The following is a 19,362-nucleotide window of genomic DNA, read 5'->3' on the forward strand; positions in this document are numbered from 1 at the left end:
GTTTCCTCTGATGATCCTGTATCCATTCATTGCCAAAACTTCCTCTCCCGCCTGAAATATTTTTTTCTTTGCCCATAACATGATACAGGAATCATTATTGCAGGGCTAGAAAGCTCTGGGCTGGAAGAGCTCAGATATTATATCATGCTAGGTACACGTGACCACATACATGTTGATAATGTCAAAGTATATGTGTGCATAAGATATATACCAAGTCTGTAACTGCTACTAGGAAATGACTATTTGTATGAGTGGTCTGAAAAGCTGCTCAAAGAGGAAAGATGATGTGTTATCTGAGAGGATGTATATTAGTCAGGGTTCTCTAGAGTCTCAGAACTTATGGAATGTCTTTTTATATCAAGGGAATTTATTATGATGACTCACAGTCTGTAGTCCACCTCCCCAACAATGGCCAGCTGTGAATTGGAAGTCCAAGAACCTAGTAGTTGCTCAGTCCCACAAGGCTAGTAGTTGTTTCAGCTGCTCTTCTGTAGAAGCAGATTCTAACAGATGCTGGCGAATAAGTGCAAATGGTGAAGAAGAGCGAATCTTCCTTCTTCCATGTCCTTGTGGAAGACTCCAGCAGAAGGTGAGGCCCAGTAAAGGTGTGGACTGCCCTGACTAGATCAGGGCCTTGTTTTGACCCAGGTTGACCTTGAACTCAGAGATCTGCTTGCCTTAGTCTCCTGAGATTAAAGGTGTGCACTACCTTGCCTGGGCCTATGCTTTTCCTCGCCATATGCCTCAGGATCTCCATGCTCATGATCCAGGTCAGAAGCTTGTGTCTTCCAGCCTCAGAATCTGGATCACAGGTGAACCCTCCAACTCTAGATTGTAGTTCATTCAGGTATAGTCAGGTTGACAACCAGGAATAGCCATTACAAGTAGGAACTTTAACTGAGAAAGTACCAGCATAAGATCAGGCTGTAGGCCTGGATTCTCAGACAGGAGCCTAGCATAACTGTCCTTTGAGAGGCTCCACCCAGCAGCTGACTAAAACAGACCCATAGCCAAACCTTAGAAGTTATAGAGACAAGGAGGAGGGGTTGGGTTAGGGGGGCTGTGATCAGAATGTAACATGAATAAATAATTAATGGGGGGAATGATCAGGCTGTAGGGCATTTTCTTAATTAGAGAAATCACTGTGGATGGTACCACCCCTGGGCTAGTGGTTCTGGATTCTATAAAAAACAAAAAAAAAAAAAAAAGGAAGCCAGTAAGCAGCAGCCCTCCATAGCCTCTGCATAAGCTTCCACCTCCAGGTTCCTGCCCCGTTTGAGTTCCTGTCCTGACTTCCTTGGTGTGGTAGTGGGATGGAAAAAAAAAAAGAAAAGAAAAACACACTTTCTTCCCCAGGCTGGTTTTGGTCATGGTGTTTCATCATAGCAGTAGAAACCCAAACTGAGATTTGTACAGACTGTACACAGAGCTGTCAGGGCAGGAGTACCAGTGTGCTGTTTGTGCCTCTGACACTGAGCAAAGGAGAGGGATATATTCTGGTGGCTTCTGTGGCTCAGCATGGAATCTAATGCAAATAGAATCTGAGACAGCCTTGTTGAATGAATAAGAATGCAGTTTTATTTTGTTCTGTTCTAGGATTTGTTTTAGTTATTTGAGAATTGCATATAAATGTGTTGATCATATTCATCCTCTCTCCTGCTACACCAAACCAACTTGTGTCTTGTTGTTGCTCTTGTTATTGTTGTTGTTGTTGTTTTTCAAGAAGGTTTCTCTTGCTGTCCTGAAGTTCACTTTGTAGACCAGGCATGCCTCCAACTCAGAGATTTGCCTGCCTCTGTCTCCCAGGTGCTAAGAATAAAGGTACATGTCACCATGGGACACGTTCAATAAATATGTTCTCCTTAGAGCTGATCATTCTGTGGTCTCTTGTTCTCAGCACCTTGACCAACTGTGGGCTTTGTACTAATCATCTACTGCAAATAGAGGGTTCTCAGATGAGGGTTGAAATGCTGGTTCATATATCTATGGGTAAAGGATAAATTATCAGGAGTCAGTTTAGTATTGTGTTTGTTTCATGTGTTAGGTTCTCCCCTAGGGCCTATGACCTGTCTAGCTATGGATTCATAGACCAGTATCAGATATGGGTTTCATCTTGTAGAGCAGTTCTCAAGTCCAGCAGTGGGTGGTTATTCCTATGATGTTTGTGCCATTATTACAACAGTAGACATGTCTTTCCAGACAAGTCACTGTAGCTTGCAGGGTCCATGGTTGTATATGATTAATGATTTTTATTTCTAAGATTCTGGTGTCATCCTGTTATAGGATAACCTCATTTTTAACTTTGTGTGTGTGTGTGTGTGTGTGTGTGTGTGTGTGTGTGTGTGTGTGTGGCTCTAGGGTAGTAAGTGGGTTTCTACATGACATTTTCAGAAGATTTTTAGTGTAATCTTTCTTCTCTATATCCCCTCCACTATTCTGCCCACTGTTCTCCCACCTCAATTCAATGCTTTCTGTTCAATAATCTCTTTTAATTCTTTATATTTATGTGCTTTATCTTCCCTCCTTTAAAAGTCCTTCCTGATAGCCACTTGGTAATTCCACAACCTTATTGATGTTCTACATACTACACAAATTTCTAACTAATCACAATCAACATCAACAAATGAGAAAGCCTACCACACTTGTCTTTCTATGTCTGGGTCACCTCACGAAAGATGATGTTTCCAGCTTAATTCATTTATTTGTAGATTTCAGTTTCTTTTTTTTATTATTATTTATTTATATTTTTCTCATACAATACATTCCAACCACAGCTTCTCCTCAACTCCTCTCAGTTCACCACAACCTCCTGTCATTCAGGACCCACAACTCCTAATCTACTCCTAGAAAAGATCCCTTCCAAGGACGTCAATCAAACATGGCACAACAAAGTATAAGATCAGATACAACCCCTCACATCAAGGCTGCGTAAGAAGAAAATGGTCCCAAGAGTAAGCAAAGGAGTCAGACACCCCACACCCACTGTCAGGAATCAAGCCAACAACCATAACATATATGCAGAAGACCTAACAGAGACTCATACATGATGCTTCACTCTTTGTGAGCCCCCATGAGCCTGGCTTAGTTGATTCCACAGGCCTTGCTGTCCTGGCATTCTCAACTCCTCTGTTTCCTACAATTTTTCAGGCTTCCCCCACCTCGTAGAGGAGGGACCAGATAGAGACCTCCAAACTGGGATCTCTCTCTACCTAATGTTTGAGGCAGCCTCTCTTGTGATGACTGGACTAGGCACTACTATGAGTATAGTAGAACATCATTAGCAATCATTTCATTGTTTGGTTGGTTTTTTAATTGTCCTTGTTGTTGGGGTTGGTTGATTGGTTGGGTTTTTTCTTTCTTTCTTTCTTTCTTTCTTTCTTTCTTTCTTTTTTTTTTTTTTTTTTTTCTTTGTTTCTTTGGTTGGTTGGGTGGGTGGTTGGGGTTTGGTTTGGTTTGGTTTAGTCTGGTCTGGTCTGGTTTGGTTTGGTTTGGTTTGGTCTGGTCTGGTTTGGTCTGGTTTGGTTTGGCTTGGTTTGGTTTTGCCAGGGGTGTTTGCTTCTATCCTAGGTATCCAGCCTTTGGCTATCCAGCCTTTGGTTCCTGGCCATCCTGGCAGTGTCAGACATGGGCTCCCTCTTATGGTGTGGGCCTTAAGTTGGACCAGTCATTGATTGGACACTCTTACAAATTCTGTTTCACCATTATCCCAACAGACCTTGCAGACAGAACAGGTTGTAGGCTGAAAGTTTTGTGGCTGAGTTGAAGTCCCAGTCTATAGCTGGAAGCCTTACCTAGTTACAGAAGATGGCTGGTTCAGACTCTGTATACACCATTACTAGAGGTTGTCACTAGGGTCACCTTCATAGATTCCAGGGAGTTTCCAGATCTCCCCCCCCCCCAATTCCAGTACTTTCTCCACTACCTGCTCCTCTATATGATCTCTCTTGTTCTCATCTGCCCCAGTGCACCCGTGAAATCTGTTCTATTCCCCTTACCTGGAAGATTCATGTGTCACCCCCCCCCCCAACTTGAGCTTTCTTTGTTACTTAGCCTCTCTAGGTCTATGAATTATAGCATGATCATCCTTTACTTTACTTTACAGCTAGCATATTATGTTTGTCTTTCTGGGTCTGGCTTACTTCACTTAGGATATTTTCTAGTTCCATCCAATTGCCTATAAACTTCATGATATATTTTTTAACAGCTGAGTAATACTCTATGGTATAAATGTACCACGTTTTCTTTATCTATTCTTCAACTGAGGGACATCCAGGTTGTTTCCAGTTTCCAGCTATTATGAAAAAAGCTGCTATGACTTGGATAAGAAAAACCTCAACTCATTTTAATTTACACTCCCTTGATGACTAAGGAGATTAAAAAATTTTTTAAATGTTTCTCAGACCTTTGTGTTTAAGCCTTTGAGGGTCTCTTATTTATCTCCATGAAATTATATTTGTCTTCTTGATATCTAGTTTTTTAGTTACTCATATTCTGAATTCTAACTTATGCTGCCACATGTATAACCAGTAAAGAATTTTTTCCCATGCTGTGGCTGCCTCTTAAGTAATGGTGTCAGTTTCTCTACAGAAATTTTCCAGTTTTATGGAGTCCAAATTTATTAATTGTTGTTTTTAAGGCTTCCACTGTTAGGTCCTGTTCTAAAAGCCCTTTGCTGTGCATATGCGTTTAAGTATATTCTCTACTTCTCTTTCAGATTTTGGTATCAGGTCTTATGTTAAAGCCTTTGATCCATTGGAATCATGTTTTGCCCAGGTTTGAAAGACAAGAATCAAGTTTCATTCTTCTTCATGTATCTACCCTGTTTGAGCAGTACCATTTACTGAAGATGCTGTCTTTTCTCCAGTGTGTGTCACTGGCCTTTCTATAAATGTGGTGGCTGTAGAATTGGATTATATGTTCTCCTCAGTTCTGCCCGCGCCAGTGTCTGCTCTGTGTCAGTGCCGTGCTGTGTTTATGATGATGGTGCCCTGGCAAAGCTTGCAAACTGAGGTAGTGATGATACCTCGGCAGCTTTGTAGCCTCTCCTCCTCCTCCTCTTCCTTCTCCTTCTTTCTCCTTCCTTCTCCTTCCTCCTCCTTTTTTGCTGTCCTCCTCCTCCTTCCTCTTCCTCCTTCCTCCTTCTCCTTCTTCCTCCTTCCTCTTCCTCCTCCCTCCTTCTTCCTCTTTCTCTTCCCTCCTCCTTCCTCTTCCTCATCCTCATTCTCCTCCTCCTTTCTCCACCTCCTTCCTTTTCTACCTTCTTCTCCTCCTTCCTCCTCCTTCTCCTTTCTCCTACTCCTTCCTCTTCCTCCTTCTTCCTCTTCCTCCTTTCTTCTCCTCTCTCTTTCTCCTCCATCTTCCTCCTCCTTCTTCTCCCTTCTTCCTCTCCCTCCTTCCTTCTCATTCCTCCCTTCTCCTTTCCCTCCACCCTCCTTCTCCTCCTCTGTTGTAGTCATCATTGTCGTCATCAACATCATTCTGAATTGTTTTGGCTAGCTTGAGTCTTTTATATGTTCTTGTCAATATTAAGATTATTTGTTCAATTTCTGTGATGAACTACATTAGAATTTTGGTGGCGATTGCCTTGAATCTGTAGATTGCTTTAGGAAGGGTGGTCATTTTCACAATGTCCTACCAGTCCACACATGGGGGGGTCTACCTCTTCCCGTATCCTCTCACACTTTGTTTTTGGGTTTTTTGTTTGTTTGTTTGTTTGTTTGTTTTCAGTACCCAGAGTTTTAATTGTCCAAGTCTTTCATTTCCTTGGTTAGATTTATTCCAAGATTTGTTTTGTTTGTTTTGTTATGTTTTGGTTGAAGCTATTACTTATGGTACTTTTCTCGGTGATATATCATTTGAATGTAGGAAAGCCACTACTGTTTCTATGTCTTGGTTTGTATCCTGCTACTTTGCTGAATGTTTTAGCTAGAGTTCTTTCTGTAGAAAATCACATCATTTGCAAATGAAGATACTTTGACTACTTTCCTAGTTGTATCCCCTGTATCTTCTTCACTTCTCTTATTAGCCAAGACTTCAATAACTGTGTTGAAGAGTGGGGAGAGTGGACATTCTTATCTTGTCTCAGATTTTACTGGAGTTTCTCTCCATTTTGGAGGACATTGGTTCTAGGCTTCCTGTTTATAACCTTGTTATATTGAGACGTATTCCCTGCATCCCAGTTCTCTAGGACCTTTATCATTAATGAATAGATGTCAGAGGCCTTGGCTACTTTTAAAGTCTATTTTGTCAGATACTACTAGAATACACCTGCGTGGTTTTTTGGTTCCATTTGCTTGGAATACTGGGGTTTATTTTTCTTCATCCTCTTACCCTAAGGTGGTATAGGTATAGGTCATGAGGTCTGTTTCTTGCAGAAAACAAAGAAATGAATGCTATCTTCTAGTCCAAGCAGTTAGTCTGTGTCTTTTTATTGGAGAGTTTAAATCATTAGCACTAAGTTATATTTTAAGTGTATATTTGTGTGGTTTTCAGTTAGAGCTCTTTTGTAATGGTTAGGTTTTTTTTTTTAATTTTATATGTTTGAGTGTTTTGCTTATATATATGTCTCTGCACTACATGTGTGCATGGTGCCCAAAGAGAGCAGAAGAGGGTGTCCAACCCCCTGGGACTGGAGTTACAGATAGTTGCAAGCAACCATGTACATGCTAAGAATTGAATCCATGTCCTCTACAAGATCAGCCAGTGCCTTCTAGTCTAAGTCATCTCTCCAGCCCCAATTAGACCTCTCTTCATTTAGTATGGCAGAATATTTGTTCCTTGTATGTATTTTACCTTCTCTCCAGACATAGACATCTATTTTAATACCTTGTATAGAGATCACTTAGTGGTCATAAATGTCTTGTGTCGTTTTTATCATATAAATTTTTCTTTCTCTTTCTATTATGGCTGCTTGTTTACTAGGTATAATATTCTGTGCTCACATTTGTGGTATTTCATAACTTGTTAAACATTTGTTCATTCTCTTCTGGTTTTCACTGTCTCACATGTGAGTCTGACCTGCCCTTGTATGAGTTGTTCTTTCTCTCTTGCTGTTTTCAATATCCTTCCTTTGTTTTGTACATGAGTGGTTTTGGCTACTATGTGTCACAAGGAATTTCTGGTCCTGTGTTTGGTTTTCTGTCTGCTTCTTGGATCTTGATAGACCGTCTTTACTATCAGGGAACCTTTTGATTTTATTGTCAAGGGTCTTTTCTCCGTCTACTATGGCTGTTATGCATTGGTTTGACTTTTGTTTATAGAGTATCAAACCTCAGGCATGTGCTCTCCTTTGTCTGCTGCTGTTGTTGGTTTTGTTTGCTTTGCTTTGTTGTGACACTGTCTATCTGTATCTGAGTGAGCCAATTCCTCTGCCCTTGGGACATGATAGTTTTGTTCTGCTTGATCCAATCTATTGTTTGAGGCCGCCTTCTGAGTTGTGTTTATTTGTTTAACCTTTTGATTACTGAATTTTTCATGTTTTATTTCATTCTGACTTTTTTTTCAGAGAGTACATTTCTTTGTTATATTCTATTTTTACATGCTGAATTAATTTTATTTATTTAATCACATGATCATATTTTTGTGGTCTTCATTCTAGCATTTATTCACATAAATAAGAACAGATATGTTCTTCCGTTATGTTTATTATTGCTATTCCAAAGCCCTTGTCATGTGCCAATTACTTGTCTCAGAGGATATTACTATGGGGGTACTAATTCTTAGTGGAGAGTTATTGATTGAGTTTTCCATGTTTGTGTATTTATGATGGAAGCTAGGCATCTAGAGTTAGGTCATCAGTACTGTTTTGTGGTATGGAAATCTTATCTTTATTTTGTTGAGTGTGTGTTTGAGCCTCTCAACACTTCTTGCCCCAATTCTTCACGTTGACTAGCTATATGGGGCTTAAGGTTTACTCTTTGGACAAAGCAGTGTGGATGTTTTGATGGAATATTAGAGATATTCTGATCTTAAATTGAGCTGCTATTTTTCTAAACCCAGGCAGAGACCTTCTATAAAGTCAAAAGATTCTCATAGCCAGTCTTCAGGAGCCAAGGGGGAGTACTCAGTCACAGTACCCTCAGTCACAGGGTGCTAGCAGAGTTGGCAATGCAAGGCTAGAATCCATACCTAAGGAGGAGAGGCAAGAGGATGGTAGGAGACACACAGGACGTGTGTCTAGCAGGTCATAGGATAAACAGAGTTCAGGTACACATCTAGTGAATTTCCTGGAGAAGAGTGGTCTTTACATTTTGAGGTTGGACAGAGTTGGGGGTGTCATTCCACTGTCTAGCTAGAGAAGAGCCAAGTGTGGACAACAGGGGAGGGTAGAGTCTGCACAGTGTGGGCTCAGTTAGTGAAGGGAGTCTAGATTCTCTGTCTAGAGATGGGAATGAGGGTGCTGCTCAGGGGTGAATGGAGTTAGCAGTGTGAGTTAGGCCTTCCTTCCTGCAAAGGGAGATGTTAGCTTCAGAAGGCAGGCACGGGACATGTGCTGCTATAGCAAGTCATAGGGTTATGTGGAATATTGCTGTGGGTCTAGTTCCTCTCCCTAGAGAGGGCCAGTCTCCAGGTTCAAGGAAGAGTGGAATTATGGCATGGTTCTAGGGTGTCTAGAGAAGGGGTCATGAGTGGACATAGGGATGGTAAAGTAAACATGGAGTGGGGCAGGGTGGGTGGCAGGACTCTAGACGTGAGCAAAATGGTTAGTGGTTTGCACTGGGTCTCCACCTGAAAAGGGGGTTCCAGAAGGTGGGCACACATGGACCACGTGTCCCTCAAGTAGATCCCAAGGGAAGAATGTAATGTTTAAGGGATTTTCCTAGGCTGTGGGAATCATATAGCTTAAAAGGTTAGTGGATTATGAAACTATTAATTAAGAGTGAGCCTCACAGGTGGCACACCTGTCAGCATCCTCTGGAGAATGTGTTTTAACTGTGCCTTGCTACCCTGCAGAACTCCTGGACGTCACATGGCAGTATTGTTGGCACTGGTGCTCATCACTGGTTTGGCCTTAGAAACACTATGGTTCCTGAGGTTCCTAGGAAATAGAGGCATTTCCTTTAAAGACACTGGGTTGACGCAAGCTGATTCCATAGCCATTAGTATTCAAGGTCTCAGTGCCATGAGCTTGTCCTCTTGCTATTTATATGACATTGAACCTGCATCATGGTTTAACTTTACACATCCCCAGAGATGAGCCTATGTGTTTGCTTTAGATATGTAGGAGGACCTTGACTTTGAAGGGAAACAGGTTAGGCTCCACTGAAGAAAGCTCAAGGAAGTACACTTCCTCCTAGAAATGGGACAGGGCTCCAGACTCCTGGCTACACCATAGGTCAGTGAGAGGTCCCCATTGTCTCATAGGAGTTGAACACCACCTGTCATTCTCAGCATGTTCAGGAAGTACGAGAGATAAGACCACATGCAGCATGTGCTTGCTGGGTACACTGCTGCTGCCTGCTGTCTGCAGAGCGTCCTTAGTGAGAGTTCTCTAAAGTTGTCGGGTAGCAGCATGTAAGTTGTACACAGAGCATTTGTTACAAAATACTGTTTTTCTGCTTTCAGTAAATATTCAAGATGTGGTGTTACAAGAAAATTTGGAAAAAGAAGATCAAATTCTAGTGTCCTTGGCAGGATTAAAGCAGGTATGTGCATTACTCTGACACTACTGTGTGTGCCACAGGCAGCACCTGCTGCCAGCTCTGGGGAAGGTGACGCCACAGTATGTAGGACACATTCAAGCCACTGTCCTCCCTCACTGATAGACCCACAGAGGGACTTCCTTCTGAAGCTTCACCGCCTCATGCTCCTTACCCCTGGTGATTCTGTCTGAAGGCCTTGTGGCTCAAGCAGGTTTTCCATCCCCAATCACCTACCCCTGCTAACTCTTTCCAGACACACTTTCCTTGCCCTGCATATACTGTTTTTTCCTATTGACCTAAACTAAGGTTTAGCAACTAGACACAGTGAGGGATTAACAGCACCAACTGAGAATACATGACCAGAATACATGACCAGAATAACATAATATAATAAGGTTTCTGCATGTTCTCTCTCAAAACCACCTGCAGTACTTTCTCCTCTTCTAAGGATGCAGAGGGATGCCGTCCTCCCTGATGACGTGAGGAGAGGGCGGTGGTCCTGGGATGCTGTGCTTGGCTCCCGTGGAGAAGTACTGTCGGTCTGATTGCAGGACAGCAGAGGACAGGCAAGACAGTGCGCCTGAAGGGCTGACCCCAACCCACACCACTGCAAGCTGTCTTGCTGCAGATGGCAAGACTTCATCACACTGGCACACAGTAAACCTAGGGCCTGTTCTTTCTAGAACATGAGAAACTGAAGGTCACTGGAGCTACAAATGAAGGGAATTGTAGGTCAGTGGCAAGTTCTGCTCCTAACATATGCGATGTTATCTAGCATTTAGCTAAAAACGTATTTATCTTTGTCTTCTTTGAACACAGATCAAAGACATTCTGAAAGGTTCCCTGCGATTCAACCAGAGCCAGCTGGAGGCCGAAGAGAATGAACAGATTACCATCGCTGATGACCACTACTGCTCCAGTGGTCAGCACCAGGGCACCCGAGCTCCTAGGGCTGCCAAGCAGGTACGAGACTTGGTATGAATACTGAGGAGAATAGGCTTTCAGGAAGTTAGCATAAATTCCTCAAAGTTCCGAATAAGGACAGTCCTATCAAAGGACTTTAGGATGTCGTATAGGAAGTTCGGCTGTGAGCTAACACGCCTGAGCCCTGAGTGTTTGTGCCATGGTAAGAGCTGGAGGTGATGACATTCGCAGTGGTGACAGTGAGACTTGGGTCTGAGAGTTGCACAGTGCCTGCTGCATGAGCCTGTGTGTGCCAGCATTGGTCCGAGCCTCCGGCCATGTTGAGATGAGAAGTCAGCTGTCTGATCAAGCAAGGGTCAGTTGCTTCCAGCTTGTATCTCCAGTTCACTAACACTGGAAGGACTCCGTAATCTTCCTAATGCTGCCTGTGGTGGGTTTCTCTTGACTAGTTCCCTTTTGTCCTGAATCACTCTCTTACCTTCCCGGGAAGAACGCTCATTACATTTCTGTCTACCTGATAAGACGGTCAGCAAATGTCCTTTGTGAAAGGCACAGCGCCTCTCTAGAAGCTACCACCACATATGATTGTCTCAGTCACAGTTGAGCTTTTCTTTGTGCTTTGTTTGTTTGTTTGGTTGGTTGGTTTGGTTTAACAACTCTTTAAAACTGTTCCTGATGGGTGTCAGCATCCGTGAGTCATTCTACAGGGTGTTCTGACTGGGGGTGGGGGGCAGTCTTAGGGCTTCTGTGTTTGCTTAGCCCTAGCTGTTTATCAGAAACAGAACAAGAACCGTGTGAAGGGCGGCCAGGCCGGAGAGCCTGCATCCCCTGCTAGTACAGCTGTAGTTCCTCATGCTTCTTACTGTGCATCGATGGCCAACAAAACACAGCTGTTCATGGCTAACTCAACTCAACCTGTAAAGCGTCTTATGTATCTACTGTGCAGCGTATATATGAAGATTAAAGGAGACCTGTCCTCTCCCACTGTGTGGGTCCAAGGGATCAGACTCTGACTATCAGGCTTGCTGGCAGGCACCTTGCCCACTGAGCCATCACAATAAATCCCTGAAACCTGCACTTTAAAGTTGTAATGATTTGTTTGGTTTCTTGAGTCATGACCTTCCTATATAGCCTAGGCTAGCCACAAACATGAGACACTCCTGCCTCAGCCTCCCAAGTGCTGGGATCACACGTGTGTTTGTGATATCAGGACTTGTGTTCCAGTGATGTTTCTTAAGAAGAAATTTTAAGTTCATTCTTAAAAATGACCCTTAGCAGAATCTCAGTGTTTGGAATGTTTTGTTTTCTAATTTTAAGGCTTTTCCTCCAGATGCAGGACTCTAGCCAGCATGCGAGGCTGTGTGAGTACATTTTTACCCTCATAAATGCAACATTAGCATTTTAACCTGGTAAGTTTCGCCAGATCTCCCTTTCCTGCACAGCTGTATGTAAACATTGTTGCACATAGACTCATGAACTACTTTTAATTGGAACTTTTAAAATTAATATGGATTTTTGAGTTGACTATATAAAATAGCACATGGAAACTTCTCTGGGGAACAGTAACCACCTGCTGCACTTACGTTGTTCCAGGGACAGGCCTGGCTGCTTTCCATAGTTGTAAAAACGTGTGGAGCTAGGTGTTGGCCCCTTGGTAAGTGCAGAGCCAGTTACTACTGCAAAGGTGCTACTGAATGCTTCTGATGGGAGGGACTGGGAGCGCATGACTTCCAAAGCAGACAAATTCCCTCTTCCACCCGTGGAGCTCCTTCAGAGCCCCCCACAAGCAGGTGTCCTGTGAGAGCACACATGATCCCAAACCCTTTTTTTAGTTGAACTCTGAATTTCAGTGCTAGGCTTTCTTTCTGGATTAGCTCAAACCAGGGTCCTTGGGAAAGACCTTCCATGCAGCATCTCAAATGGGCTGTAAGAAATGGGAGTGGTGCAGGCACAGCTTGGCCCAAGGTGACCCTGAACTTGTATTTGACCCTTCTATCTAAGGTCTCCTTGTTGCACCTGGGGAAACTCAACTCCTGTCTTGGAAATAAAAGCAGGTGTTTTCACTTTGGATAAACTAAGACAGTCCTTAGTCCTTAGTTGATGTCCTCTAGAAGTCTTCCTGTGGCCTCTTCTGCTTTCTCTTCTGCAGAGAAAGGCCTCTACCCATCACCTTTGGACAATGGCATCTAGCTTGACTCTACAACTTACTTGCAGGCCTCTCCTGACAGTATGCCCTGGCCTGCACCACCCTCACCAGTGGATCACAAGTGTGACTTTTTTGAAGGTGGTTTTATTTGCAGTGTATTCTGTGAGACTTTATCTTTGCACTCTAAGCCTGGAGTCCTTACCATATTCCATGAGTTTAATTATTTAAATCACTAAAAATTGCCCATACCACTGTTTTTAGCTGGGAGGCTTTTTCCTTGACTGTCTGTCATCCACCACTGTAAAGCAGTACATATCTGGAAGCCTGTCTGTCCTTACTTCCTGTGAGTAAAGGGTAAAAATCTATTCTAGAACAGGGCAAGAATCAAAGGCAGCTGCAAACTCTTTATAGACAAGGCCAAGGCCCCAGGTTTGACTGCAGAGGCAGCTGTGCAGTTTCCTTTGTAGCTACTTTCTTAGGACATTTACCGCCTAGAGCAGTCAGACAGACTCCCCTTCCAGCCATTGACACAGAGGCCTTTGTTTCCAGACGCTTGGGTGGATCAGAAGACAATGCTGCCGTACAGGCAGTTTCCCTTCCTAATTCCAGTGCCCAGCTCAGGTCTGTTTCCTGAGCATTCTCAGCTGAAGTTCTCAAGGCTGTTGCCTCAGTGGGCCTATGGGAAGAGATGCCATAAAGCCAGCCCAGAGAGAACTCTTAACCTCAGAACTGCTGCTTCCCACACACTGTGCTTCTTCAGCATGTGGCAGGGGGCTCTGAAGAGGCCTTCCTGCATGAGGACACCAGTGCACTGATATTTGCTAGGGTCCTGCATGCAATACAACTGGGATGCTTATCTCTCAAGGCTCCTGGGCTGCTACCATACCGTCTGACCATTTCTCAGCCAGTAGTGTACTGCTCCGGGTCTCCAGAGCACTAGAGAGCTGCTGTGGGGTCCTCACTGTTAGCGGCTCCCGTAGTCAAGTTTCTGATGCTGTTGTTTGGTGTTTTACCTTTGATTAAGCATGTTGTCTATCCTTGGGACACAGTATATAACTCTTTACAGAAACTGACCCTCGCTCTTAGAGGACAGAGCATCTGCAGTAACACACCAGCTGTGACCTTATCTTCCCTGTCTACCCAAATCAAATCACTTAGTTAGGTCTGGTAGACCTAAAGCAATAGCATTCATCAGCTGCTCCTTGAGCTCCATGAAGCTTGACTGCACTGCCCCATTGGAAGAAGTGAGTAGCCATGTAACTTACCATATTCGAGGCTTTGTGATTAACTAAGATTTGGGAATTCAAGTAGAATGGGAACCAGACATGCCTAGGAGTTCTCACGGCTGCACATTGCCAGCGTCTCATTCTGGTTAAGGCATTGTCCCTGAGATATTATAAAGCTCAGGTCGGCCTTTGTCTTGGACACTAGTATGTTTCTCTTAGAGACCTTGTAGCCATTTTCAGCTAAGAAATTTAAAGTCTCTTAGATGTTTTTTATCTGAATCCCCATAGGCAAGCTTGCAATTAGGATATTATTTTCTACATATTGTGGAGAAGTCCTAATTCTCCTCGAGTCTTGGAATTTTTAAATTCCTTTGGAAGCTCTGGAAGGATGTACCTTTGGAAGATTGGGAACAAGACAGATGCCCCACACAGCTTCATGTATTGCTCATGGACAAACCTGTTCTCCCCTCCTGGTTTTTTAACTGCTGGAGATCCTCAAGGGGTTAATAAACCCTGCTTGAGAAGTTGGTCATTTCAGCCTTGGACTGCAGTGTCCAAGATAATCTGGAAGTCACTTAGGTGCTCAGAGTTGGTCCTGCTTGGTCTTATACCCAGACCTAGGTTTAACTTGGTAGTCCATTTTCGGGGAGAGTTTGAGAGATTGCTGGCACTTCATGGAACAGCACCATGGGCTCAGCTCCATGCCCTAGGGACCTGTGTGTTTGTCCTGTGGGACTAAAGAGGAATTGTTCTTTTAGCATGTGTTCACATGGGAGTGAGTGATTGAAGCATTAGACCCTGGAGACATGGCTCACTTCTCTTTTCCTGCCATCCCTTCTCTGTTGGTTCTCTCCTGGACGAATCACCTTGTTAGTAGTCAGCACAAAATGCATGACTCCCTGTTGAGTAGAAATCCATCTTCCTCAGTAGCTACATCCAAGATCATGCCAGGCTCCTTGTAGAAATCTGGTTTGCACTAAGTGGAGCTCATGACTTTGTCTTCATCTTCTGCTGGAGTCAGGTGTGCTCTCTAACGTCCCTCTCAGGGACAGCCCATGCCTTCCTCCTCAGTGTCTCTACTGATTGCTCCAGCTGTGCAGATAAGCCGGCAAATTCTGCCAGCAAGGCAGCCTGCATCCTCACCTTCTTTGGCCACATTTACACTGTTGGAATCTTAAAAAGGAATGTCTAGTTGATGAAGGTTAGTTTCTTGACCCACAGCCAATTTTGGAGTTTTATCAAGTATAAAGAACTGCTCTCAAATGTGAAGTAAGTTCCCAGGCCTGTGTGGTTACTGTGACCCTTAGCACTGGTTATATTTCTGGGGACATCTCAACCCTCTATATGAAACCAAACTCAGAACTCTACTGAGTTCTCCTCATTTTGTCCCAATTAACTGTGGGTTTTCTTTTACGATTCCATTAATGAACCTCTCTCTAATGATTCAGTCTGACTTGTATTTCACCTGTAATAGGATCTCAATAAAAGGGGCTTCTGTCATGGCCCCTGGACTTCTGTCATGGCCCTCTGAACTATGCTTTTCTTGGCTTTCCTATCTATTTTTCTTGACTTACTATTTATTCCTGGTACCTACCAGTTAGCACCATTGCTCCAGGAGACACACACCACACGTGCACCCAAGATTAGCTAGCTGTGAGATAACCCAATCACTCCAGGTGTGGTAGCTCACACTGTAAAGCCTCTTTTGTGAGTCTGTACATACTTAATACTGTGACCACAGAGCAGGAGATAGGGTCCTCATCCTGTCTCACAGATGTGAGATTTAAGCTTACCAGGGGTTCTTATGAGGCTGGTACCAGCAGTGGCACCTATGGCCTGGTGGCTGGCTCCTACCTGGCCCTCCTACAGCATGGATGCTGCCTTTCTTTGCAGCTTCTCAAACAGAAACTTGGTCTTTGTCTCACAGGGAGTAAGTGTTTGGTTCCAGAGGGGCTCACAAGGCCCAGCACCACCACCTCATGTCTGGGCTCCAGGCCTTGGAGCAGCAGGAACAACCAGGCATCTTTCCAAATTGGGTGCAGGGTGAGGTGGCCAATGGCGGCCCGGCCACTCCACTCAATGCTGCCAGTCACCCCCGTGGTCACAGTCCTTCTCTGGCTTTACTTCACAGGCCTCTTCAGAAATGCCAGGGTGCACAGGTGGCGCGACCTCAGACGACTTCATTCTGGTCTCCAAAGAAGATGAGGGTCACCGTGCCAGGGGAGCCTTCTCAGGCCAGGCCCAGCCTCTTCTCACCCTCAGAAACACATCTGGGAAAAGTCGAGTCCCCGCCTACTCCCCACTGGTGTTCTCAGACCCACTGATGGGTCCAGCCTCAGCCTCCTCCAGCAACCCCAGCTCCAGCCCCGAAGATGACAGCAGCAAGGACTCTGGCTTCACCATCGTGAGCCCCTTGGACATCTGAACACAGAGACCCCACTAGTGGAGACTCTGCTGAACCAGTGTCTCTTTCCCAGCATGCATCTGGCATTGGTTCAACCCACTGGGACTCTTTACAAAGAGGCAACTATGCTTTTGTGTTTAGAATCTTCAATGCACTATGTTTACCAAACTGCAGATAGAGTTTTCCAGGCCCTTGCCTGACCCTTGCTCCCATTAAGGCCAGGTCAGGTCCCCAGCTCCATACTCACTGTCACACGCCCCAGCCACAGCAGAACCATGTCTTCCATCCCTAGCAGCTCTACCACTTTACTCTCAGAAGGAAAAGTTGGTTTCCAGCCCCCTCCCCTTATCAAAGCTGCAGCCACAGGGAACTTGTTGATACTTGTGAAAATCGGGCAGGGAGCCTAACTCCTGCCTTGGAAGCCCAACCCACAGACTTGCCACACAAAGGGAGAGAAGTGAGTGGCTCCCAGGGCTGGTGTTGGAGTGGAATGTAGGAGCAGGGTCTCGGATTAGAAATTGGATTCTTGTTTGACACAAATATATTTCTGGACCCTGGGCTACATAAACTTCAGCCACCACTGTTGATCCTTGAACAACTGTCTTTCTCTGTCTGGAGTCCCCACAGCCAGGACTGCAGTGTCCGTACACCCGTGCTGTGGGGTGGGTTTAAGAGTCACAGGACTAACAAACATCCTTGAATTGGAAAAATGTGTCCAGAGCTCTAAGGTCAGGTTTCTGAGCATGTTTTAGAGCTATAGTGGCCTGTTAAATGAGGAGAACAGAGGAAAATCATATTCACAACACCCAGAGTCAGGCCTAGAGTTCCTTCTGTGGGAACAGGCTTCCTGTGGAACGCTCCAGGTGCCACAAGGATGCAGGGCTCCTACTCAACCCCTCCTCATTCTTGGACGTCAGCTGTAAACTCTCATCCGACACTGTAAGGATGGGCCTGCCTGCCTGCCTCGGGGCCTGCCTGGGTTGGGTATGAGTAAGGCACCTCCTCTCTATTGGCCGAGCTGTATTGGACACAAAGCTAGGGACAGTGGGGATTGTAGGTAGATGTGGCATCTGTTAGATGTTACCTCTGCCTTCTGTCCTCCTCAGAGAGCAGCTGAGCTTCTGGGCTGTGTTCCTCCCGTTAATAGCTCTGTAATTCTCTAGGGACAGGAATGCTGATGGCATGATGCTCCCTCCATCTTAGGAAACGGGGATGTTCCAGTCAGCTTCTCCTTAGCTGTACTGGAAAGCACAGCTGATGGCTTGCTCACATGGCGGCAAGGGTCAGTCAGGGCCTCGTGAATTCTGCCCCCTGCCTCTGACCAGTCCTCTCAGCATTCAGAGGAGCCTGCTTGCCCACATGTCCTGTGAAGATGCTCTGTAAGAACCAGGGCCACTATAGCAGGCATCCAGGCCCTGAGGGAAGGCTGTCAGCAGCCACTCCACTTGAAGGCGTGACTTAAGGTGTCAGTACCTTAGACCTAGGGTAGGAAGTATTGACTGATCCCTCCAGGTCTGGGACAGTCCTGGCCATGTCTGTCACAGCTGAGGCCCTGTCCCCAGCATTCTCTTTGCTTTGAGAGTAAGAGCTCTAGATGACTGTCACTGGCTACCCACCAGGCCAAGGTGGTGGTGCACTGGCTCCTTGACATTTAAATGGGCATTTCAGAGTTCCTTGACCTACCTTTACCTACCTGCTCTGTCTATGCCCGTGATGTGTCCCCCAGCCTGTGCTTGTGTGGGTGCCACATGAGAACCCCAGGTTCACACTGGGAAGTTTCTATGGTCCCTGGTCAGACAACTCTCTCCTTGGAAGAACCGAGGCCGGAGAGAGCTCTGTTGTCTAAGTGACGCCATCCTGCACTGGTGAGCACTGCTTCCCTTTGTTGCCTACACTGCTGGCGTGGACTGCATCCCTTCCCTGTTACTTTATCAGGAACTTCTGTCTAATTGTACATTTTAACCTCCTGGATATATAGAACCTTTTTTTTTTAACCACATGGTGATCATCAGTTTTAATCTCTCACATTTTGATTATAACAGCTAAATACAGTTTTTTATACGCCATGCTTAGATTAATCCCCGCTGTCATCTTGTTTTTATACACGTTTCCGTGTTTTATACAGTCCTTTCTGATCAGATTGGAAGTGTGAGGAAAAGCATGCCTGTGTGCTCCAGAGACTCACAGACCTGCCTTGTCTCCCAGGCGTGCCTCAGTTCAGCTCAAGGGACCCTCCTGGCTTAGTTTGTCAAGATGACCTGCTGTCCTGCACTAACTTCAACTTGAAGTGACCACACTGCTGACGAGTGTAACTCGAGGGCAGCCACACCCTGGACCCCACTTCTTGTAAATGAATCTCCTCCGCACAGGGGTCGGCTATGCTGGACAAGCCAGCTGTGCCTTTAGTGTTGGAAAAGCTGAACAAATGCAAAAACTCTAGCTATAACCTGCCCTGCAATGCAGGTTGCTTTGTGCTTGCTAAAAGTTCTCCCAGTGGCCACTAGGGGACAGTGGGGAGCACCTGTGGCCCTGCATCAGGTCAGCCAATGCCATCTCTCCCCCAGGGAACCCAGTCCAGGCCTCTGCATTTACCCAGAGCAGGGACTGCTGGGAAATGAGAGCTGGGGACGGTCACTTGCCTGTTTCTATCTTGTTGGAAAGAGGTGTCATTCATAGAGCAGGCTGGCATAGAAGTCCTTCGGCTCAGGAGGCTCAGCGCATCTAGTTAACATCCCAACAGTGCCAACAACGCCCTCATGAGTCTTCATGAGGCAGCTCATACTGATGTAGGAAATAACTCCTCCTCTGGCAGAGTGGCCCTGCTTGATGTGTACTAATAAAGGACTAATGAGAACCGAGACAGCATCCGCTTCTTCCAGTCACCTAGCTCTGGCCAGCAGGGCTGATGTTGGCTGTGCTTTGACCTCACCCACATTTCCTTCCTTTGCTACATGGGCCACCTTCATAGCCTCCTGGGACTGCTTCCTACTCACCAAGGCACCACCGTGCTGCTCACCTCTT

General features: G+C 45.2%; 1 protein-coding gene across 2 annotated transcripts in view; it reads left to right on the forward strand.

Moving 5' to 3' along the window:
• TBC1D5 (TBC1 domain family member 5) overlaps positions 1-19,351 on the forward strand; it is a 446,523-nt gene extending 427,172 nt beyond the window's left edge. For both annotated transcript variants that reach the window (XM_080917354.1, XM_080917355.1), the window contains 3 exons: positions 9,565-9,644; positions 10,461-10,604; positions 16,069-19,351. In XM_080917354.1, the coding sequence (XP_080773480.1) occupies positions 9,565-9,644; positions 10,461-10,604; positions 16,069-16,362 (518 nt within the window). In that variant the 3' untranslated portion in view covers positions 16,363-19,351. The remainder of the gene's footprint in view (positions 1-9,564; positions 9,645-10,460; positions 10,605-16,068) is intronic.
• The last annotated feature ends 11 nt before the right edge of the window (positions 19,352-19,362 follow it).

This window comes from Micromys minutus (genome assembly GCF_963924665.1).
Source record: "Micromys minutus genome assembly, chromosome: 5".
NCBI classification, from domain to species: Eukaryota; Metazoa; Chordata; class Mammalia; order Rodentia; family Muridae; genus Micromys; species Micromys minutus.